Here is an 8,701-nt window from a genome sequence, read left to right as displayed (position 1 = left end):
TCCTATGAGATCTTATTCACCCTGTGCGGAATAGCACATAACATAGAATTCTACACAGGTAATGGTGCCAACTGTGCAAATGCATAGTTTTTTTGTTTTCCTATAATGGAAAAACATTTTCCCCTCGAAAAATTCCTTCCCTTACACGACCCCCAAATATTTGTTGGTGTTTGGAAAAACCTAGGCAAACCATGCATTGGAATGCCCTCATCCACCCCTTCAATGGTGTTTACTTTGGTCAAAGTATCTACACTTGTGGCAGCGTAATCTGCAATAGTGGATTGTTTACATAACAAGAGAAGGTGAGCAGGAAGGCTTTTTTAACCAGTCACACATTCTAAAAAATGAGTGAAGCTAGATCAAAAGTTATGACATTCTGTGCAAAGTACCTAAGGGAATTCTTTCCATAAGTAACTTAGGCACAGCTCCTCAGAATTACCTTTACAGGATACAGAGCCTGAAACACAGGGGTAGGTGGCATGCTTCATCGCTGGGTTATTGGCTCCAAGTGGGGTGGGTTGTGCAAGACCCAAACATCTCTATAACAGAGGTTTTGTTTTTAGATCTTTTTAGATCAAAAGGACATGCTGCTGCACTGCCTTCAGATATTTTTAGAGAAGTCTTGATTAATGATTAAAATTAACAGTGGTAAGATTAAAGAGATTTTTAATTTTAGTTTCTACTAACTATTGTAAGGTCGACAATGATTGTTTATAGGATGTTGTAAAAGGATTTCATGTCCTATTACCTTTACAGAGGTCCACAGAGACACAGACTTCAGAGTACGAGGTTCAGTGCACCCATACTTGTATGCGCTATTTCTGTTTTTGATGTTTATGTTTATATATGTTGTGCCTTACCTATAGAAATCTCTATAATATTTAACAGAGTCTTATTTAGATTAGAGTATATCCTCAAAAAGGTCTTGATGAATGCCTAAGACCCAATTGGGCGATAGGGCTGAAACATGTCGACCAACATCTAATTAAGGACATTAGGAATTGTTTCATGCAAGACAGCCTTTGTTTTTTTAAACTTTAAACTTTTATCTTTAATCAAGCCCTGTTTAAAAAGTTCTGAAGAAACTACATTGGTGGTGGTGGTGGGGGCATTTGATCTAAAAAAGCATCTCCAAAAAAGAGGTCCGTTATGAAGCCTGTTCGGTGTTGTGCACCCCACTCAACGTGGAGCACTTCATGATAATGAAGCATGGTTGAGGGTCTATGTCTTCTGTAAATGGCATCCTCAAGATCAGTAACTAAGTTGCTTCTGTAAATTAATTTACACCTGCCTGGAATCCTTCTAGGAATTTTTGTGCAGGTGTAAATGGAGGTGTTTTTCACCACAAAATTATGCTTACAGCTGAAAATACCTTCACGAATAGACCCATAAAATGTTTTTTTAAACATAAATTGTAAGAAAGCAGCACTGCAGACATGACAATAAAATCAGAGAACAACATCCTTCACAAAATGGACAAACATCAGTACTGTTTGGATTTTTTTTAATTTTCATGACATATGGATTCAGGGCATTGTATAAATAAAAAATGTCATCAGTGAGTGTTTAAGATTGGTCTGAGCGGTAAGCTTTGGATTTTATTTTCGGCACATGAATATGAAATTAGAACATTCCACAGAATAAACCACCAAGAAAAGGGTATTAGTGGTGATAAAACTAAAATATGGTGATTTAGTTCCTGTAAGTGAAAATATTGAAAAACCTGTCCATGAGACATCTTACTGTTTACATTTGTAGTTGATAAACTGGTGACGATTAAATTGTGAAACCTCTGTGTTGTGAATGACTAAAACCTTCCCTACATGGTATCTTTGCATACCACATTGTTTTCATTTAACAAACATAACATAAATAAGAATAATAACACTATTCCCAAAGCTCCTCTAAAGAAACACTGACTGGCACTTCCATTTTATAGATTTTTTGGGGGCTTCAATTTTTATTTAAAAAATGAATCTGACCTAAGGCATCATCATTAAATACAATCAAGGAAATAAAACAAGAAGGCAATACAAGACAGAGTGCTGTATTCAACAGTCTCACAAAAGTGGAAGAACATAACTGACAGCAGCAATGGTCCTATTGCTAAGGCACAGCTTGTGCAGCCAGTAGTTGTTTTGCACTTGCCTCTTATACTTTCCATGCTGTTTTTTGGTCACATCTTTTATTTATCTCTTCGTCTCAGTTTTTCGAACTAGAAAAAGGCTGATTCAGTCACCCACCTAAGCACTATTCTTTATATTAGTGTCGAGCTTCAAACATTCTAATTCTGACAATCACCTTAGGGTAGAGCCTGCTCCACGTGGTGTATTGCATAAATAAATATCAATCATACATCTGATAGGGCTGGATGAAATGACCTCATCTATTGCTTGTCCTTCATACTAACAGTACAGTCAAGTCCATCATTTTTCAAGATGCCAAATGGACACTAGGACAAATACGTATTAAGACAAATTACTGAATGTATTTATGCCATGCCAGTGAAAGTAAACATGCTGCAATAAATTATACTAACACACATGCATTCACACTACCATCACTTCAGAGCAATTGTTATAGTTGTTATTGTAGTATAGCCTTGCTATCCTACTCACCTTTCCATGTTACAGTATCTTTACAGTCCAAGCAACTGGGCTCATGCACACTAATCCGATTTAACAAGGTTTTACCTGGTAACCTGTAATAAATCCTTTCTTTCGATCTCTCACTTCTCAAATTCTTCTTCTCACTTTGTCTTTCTCCCTCGCCGCTTTCTCTTTATATGTATATATGTGTGTGTGTGTTTATATATACACCGAAAAAAAACAAAGGTTAAGGGGCATTATAGTTAGGTTGACTTTTTACCCACAAAAAGCATAGAAATTAAGCACTTACAGTTATAGTTATACTTATGTTAAGAAACTATAACTCGTGGACTAAAGTTACTTTACGACACAAGTTAGTTTTTTCAGCTAAGTAAACGTATAACTATAACTGCAGAATTTATATGGTTTTGTGTGGGGTAAAAAGTCAATCTAACTATAAAGTCTATGTAACCTTTGTTTTTTTAGTGAATTTCTATATTGTTTTTAACATAACGTAATATATAACTACTGTACGTTAATACAACCACAGCCGCAAACAGTTTTTGGCTGTGTGTGGTGGGGGTCAGAGGCAGGCCCTGTAGCCAACTCTCACCGCATGCACCCACTCCCACGCTGTGCATGGCCTTTGCCGTGTGCGTTGGGGGTTTGGTGTGAGAGTGGGTGTATTTTTTTGTTTTCATTTTCCTTTGGATCTGCCAATATACACCGAAGGTTGCACTGAGCACTGTGGTAAATCCACAGACTGGCCAGACAAATTGGGACAATTTTTGCCTTGTATCCTGACCCCTTATGTGTTTTTACAGAATATTTTTCACTTCCCCAGGAAAAGTGACAAAGAAAGTGGTGGGCGCCACTTTCCTTTCAGTTTATGGCCAGCCAATCAGAGCCCTGCTTTTCGTCCAGATCAGCACCCCTCGATATCTATATATGTTTGTTTAAATATATATATATTTATTTATGTATATATATACATAAATAAATATATATATATATATATATTTATATATATATATATATATTTATATATACATATATACATACTGTTTGTGACGGACTGGCGTGAAACACACAAATGATGAGCTTGGACAAGTTCCACCATCCTTGTTACTTCATTACCAATCCTCCAATTTTGTTTAAAAAAAGGAAAGGAAAGCAAGCACTCTCTCAGATTCAAAATGGCTGTTTCTGATTTTATATATATATATATGTAATAATGTATGTACGCACAGTTACATACAACCAGCAACTGTATAAGGTTTTTGAATGCAAGTTAGCTTTCTAGGCCTGATTAATTAATTTTCAGAAGTAAGTGGAACTTAGGTGTACAGATAACTCAAATTACTCTTTCAAATCAGTTTATTCACGTGTAATATTAGAGGAGTTGCTGAGTGCTATTTGTGAGTAAATGTGTTCCTAGGGGTGAGGTGTGTGACATTCCACTGCAAGGGAAGTCTGCCTGAGTAGGGGCACCCACAAACCATAAACCTGTGGATATTCAGAAACATTTGCCAGGTACATTACATCTTGGATGTGCTTGGAGATGTTCATCTGTCAACGGCATGTATACATCAGTACGCTAGGTGGGCATGGGGACTAAACACTTCCCCAAAATTGGTGGTGTACGGGGAGGAATTTCTCCAAAGGGGAAATCCTTATTAGGTGGAGAAAAAAAAAAAATGTGAAGTATAATTATACTTGGGTAGCATATTTAAGCATTTGTAAGTACACACCACCTTTATTTATGCATGCACGACTTTTTCCAGAGTAACCTGGAGTTCACAAAACCACACACAAAAGAGCTACCCCCGGGAATCCGTGACTGTTGCAACTTCCGAGAGGCACATCTAGAATCCTCTGAATTAAAAAAAAATCGAAAAGTGTTCAAAACATAGGCTTATGTCTATGGTTCGTACATTTCCGAGAATAGAGTTTACTGTGTTTTATGAGGATATAAGCAGTTTTCAAGGGCAGAAACTGTTTCAACATTACCACAATATGTATTTTCTAATGTAGCATTTTGTTTGTAATGGCCAGTGTTCAAATTGCATCTCGAATGATACCACATACAGAGTGTGCACCCACAAGGTGAATTCCGATGATAGACAGTCAAAATATTACATTTGTAACCAAGAAAGAAAATGGTTTTAACTGTTAAGATAACATTGATCAACAGTTGATACATAGTTACTGGAAAACATTTTAGCATTAGGCTCGAGTCTCCTAAAAAGTTGGTTAGCATCGCATAAATTGGGATTATGGCTAATTTACAGGGTTTGCTGTAGTCTCTGCCTATTGTTAGAGACTGCTACATTGCCCGTTTGAAACATGAGGGCTCACTGTTGGAAGCCTTAAACATTGGAGAGTAGTCGGGAAGATAGCAGCCCACACAAGTCTCGCATTGAGGTGTAGTAGGCGCCCAAAAACAAGGCTACATCAGGCGGTCTGACACACAAGATCTAAAGAGTTGGATCACTTTAAGCAGAATGTTAACTCAACAGGCCTTCCATCAAAAGCTCTTAAAGGATACCGAGGTAACAACAAATTGTTTATAACTACAAGGCCCTTAATAAACATCTTGTGTCATCGCATCTTGAGTCAATGCATCGCCCCCTCAAAGCTGGTATCTGATATTCATCCTGTTGAACATGACACATTCCCCTTCATTCCCATGCAAGTCTGAAGCCAAGAGCGACCAGGTCCGTTTAGCAGTGCAGATTAAAAATACTCCTTCCGCTGGGTCTGTAATGGAGTCCACTGTGTTTTGTAGGTGGATAGTTTTCCACATCATCTCCGTCCAGCACTAACAGCGGCAATGAATATAGAGAAGAGCATATTCTGGATCTGGATGTGGGATCAGTGCACTTTGTTTCTCTTTCATTTGGTGATCATGTCTTCTGTCCCTGAAAGCGAGATCTACAAGTATTCTCTCCAGTGAAGATGCCACCCACCTTAAAGTGCGTTGTGGGTGAAGCGCTGAGCCGTCTCTATTTACTCCGAAAGTCTCCGGATTTCCAGTGTTTCCTTCAGGAGTGATTACTCTTGTCTCGCTGAGTTCAGCTGTCCTGCAAAGTAAAAAAAAAAATCACTTTACCTTAACTTTTTCAATCAACATATTCTGATGTGAGCAATATAACACATGCCTAGTTCTTCTTGCAGCTTACTGTCACTAATTCAGCTGTCAAGTCTCCTAGACTGTTTACAAGTACAGTTTTCTGATTAAGGTGCTATCTATCTATCTATCTATATATCTGTCTATCGATCGATCTATCTATGAATGAAATATTGTATAAAGGAAACATCCCTATTGCAAACAATAATTGAACGTCACGATAGAGACCGCAAACATTCAGACAGTGATAAGCAACCCCTTCATGACTACAAGACCAACTCTAGGATATAAGAATGAACACACCCACTCACATCCTACTTATAACAGGCAACATGAGGAATTAACTCATCAAAAAATGCCAATTTAGACTAAATTTAAACTAATCCACCTAAGTCTCCAATTGGTGCATAACTAACCTGACCAGCTACAAACAGCGTTCCAACTAGGCCCTACGCTCTTCATCTTATTCCACAGCGAAACAATCCCCTTTTCACAACACACCCTATCGTTAGCTAAATCTTACCCTCTCCAGGAAAGACAAACATACAGAACTAGCGAAACACTAAAGACTGATGTAGTGTTTGAAAAGCTCTTTAACAAGTTTTATATCACAGACATTTCTACAAACTAACCACTAGATGGCAGCAGTGCTCAACAAAATACAGCCTTCATGTCGACATCCTCTGACAAACATCTAGCATTTGGCTCAGGTGGTTTTAATGAGTTGATCTTTTCCTTTTGCCGACGCACTATTGCCATTACACCATTTTAAGATTTGATCAAGGCATGTAGAAGGATAAATAGAGATCCCTAAGAAACAAAGCCGATCCTCCCTTTTATTCACCTCCCCAACGCTTCTCAAAAAGTGCTGCATGAATGACATAAACTCGGCCTGGGCTGGAAATACCAAGGGGCATATTTATACTCCGTCTGCGCCGAATGTACGTCAAAATTTTTGACGCACATTTGGCGCAAAACTTGCCCCATATTGAAACTTTGATGCCCGAGCCTGCAGACATGAAAATCCCGCCGTGTGAGTCATTTTCTGGATGCGGGAAACCGGCTTGCGTTAATCATATGCAAGGTAGGTGTTCCCGTCCAAAAAATGAGTTAAACGGCCGTGCGTCGTATTTATGGTTCCGGGCAAAAATGCAGCACGGCCGGGAGGCGGAGGCGGAAAATGAGGCACAGCCCGATTTGCGTAAAAAATGAACGCTTGGGTCAGGGCAGGCGTTAAAATGGGGCAAACACACCTGTATTTAATCAGAACACACAGAAGCAACAGCAGAGCAGCAAAAGGGAGACATGGAGGTGCTTCTCATCCAGCGTGCATGCAGACGCATAGCCCAGCAACAACAGCAGCAGCTACCACAGCACCAGCAGGGACCCTAAAGGCAGCACAGAAGGCAGGAGAGGATATTCCGCACCAGAACAACCCTTCATGGCCTCAGGGAACATGGCATCATCTAGAGGTACAGGTTGAATTGGCAGGCCATTCAGCAGCTGCTGCGCAACATAGTGCCACAGTTGGCACCCACCTTGCTGACACCCGCACCATCCCAACAGAAACCAAGCTGCTGGCTGTACTTCACAAGTTGGCAAGTGGCTCCTTTCAAAGCACTGGCGCTGTGGTTGCCGGAATATCACAGCCATCATTCTCTGCCTTCTTGCCCAAATTACTGGATGCCATCATTAGACTCACTCCCGCCACATCTGCTTCCCAAACACACTGCAGAAGCAGCAGGAGACAGAACAGAGGTTTTGCCTCATTAATGGATTCCCACACAGCCTTGGTGCCATCGACTGCACACATGTACGCCTTGTGCCACCTGCTGCAACTGAAGACCTCTACTGCAACAGGAAGCACACACACTCCATAAATTTGCAGGCCATTGTGGCCATGTTCACCAACATCGTGGCAAAGTATCCTGGGAGTGTCCATGACTCATTCATCTTCTGTCACTCTACCATCAATCAACACTTCCAGGATGGACGATATGGCAATGGACTACTTGTTGGTAAGTACAAAAACCTACTTATATACCCACTGCACAGCAACCCTCAAGGACACACAACACATACACCACGACAGCAACATGTGGACAGGAACACACTGAGGTCGTGACATCGCTAGCCACGTTTGATAGGTCTGCAGTGAACATGTCACACATCTGAAATTAGTGTCCAGTCAAATGTTAAGGCGTCAATGATCACAACATATGGAGAATTTTGGCTAATTGTCACCTTGCAAAATGTAAGCATCTCACTGATGTTTTAATTAATCCATTGCACAAGTCTAAAGGTATGGGATGTCCAGGGTACATAGATGCCAACGTGTTACCACCACTGTCAATTTGAATCTGTGTACAGAACTATCATCTCACCCCCAGTGAAGACACAGGGACACCTGTATCACAAGTCACAATGCTAGGGAGTGCACACTGTACTACAAATACCCAAACATACTGCTGACAACCGGTCAGCACCCAAAATCTTGGAAGTGCACACAACAGATGTTGCTACATGTATGACTAACACATGTCCTCTATCATTTCCACACTGACTTGCATCTAAGGTTTGGACACATTGACTTCACATTCATACAAGCATATTTTCACTAATGCATCTTGTGATGCACACACACTGATTCAACAACTACATTAGTAGCCAATGCACACACTTTGAGCCATAGGCATTGAGGTATTGAACTTATGTGCGTCACCTAGCTATCCTCTCCTGACGCCAAACATGCCCAATTTGTGCTATACATATATGTAGGCCACACTGCTGGACCACCTGGGAATTGTGATTGGTGGCCCTGTTGGTGAGTACAAATCATGTAAATGTGCACGATTAAAAGCTCTGTAGTGACATCAGATGACTTGTACAATATCTGCCGACTATGTTGTTGAGTGTGTGGAATGCTTTGGAAACATACTGGGTCATCGATGCACTATTTTAAGGACCACAATTGCTAGCTGTC

General features: G+C 40.2%; 1 protein-coding gene across 2 annotated transcripts in view; it reads right to left on the bottom strand.

Annotated features, from left to right (window-relative positions):
- Nucleotides 1-1,497: 1,497 nt before the first annotated feature.
- RASGRP3 (RAS guanyl releasing protein 3) overlaps nt 1,498-8,701 on the bottom strand; it is a 368,221-nt gene continuing 361,017 nt past the window's right edge. For both annotated transcript variants that reach the window (XM_069234699.1, XM_069234698.1), the window contains exon 17: nt 1,498-5,671. In XM_069234699.1, the coding sequence (XP_069090800.1) occupies nt 5,663-5,671 (9 nt within the window). In that variant the 3' untranslated portion in view covers nt 1,498-5,662. The remainder of the gene's footprint in view (nt 5,672-8,701) is intronic.

This window comes from Pleurodeles waltl, chromosome 5, assembly GCF_031143425.1.
Source record: "Pleurodeles waltl isolate 20211129_DDA chromosome 5, aPleWal1.hap1.20221129, whole genome shotgun sequence".
In the NCBI taxonomy this organism is placed as follows: Eukaryota; Metazoa; Chordata; class Amphibia; order Caudata; family Salamandridae; genus Pleurodeles; species Pleurodeles waltl.
Note: the sequence above shows the minus strand (reverse complement) of the source record. Positions and strands in the feature narration are given on the sequence as shown.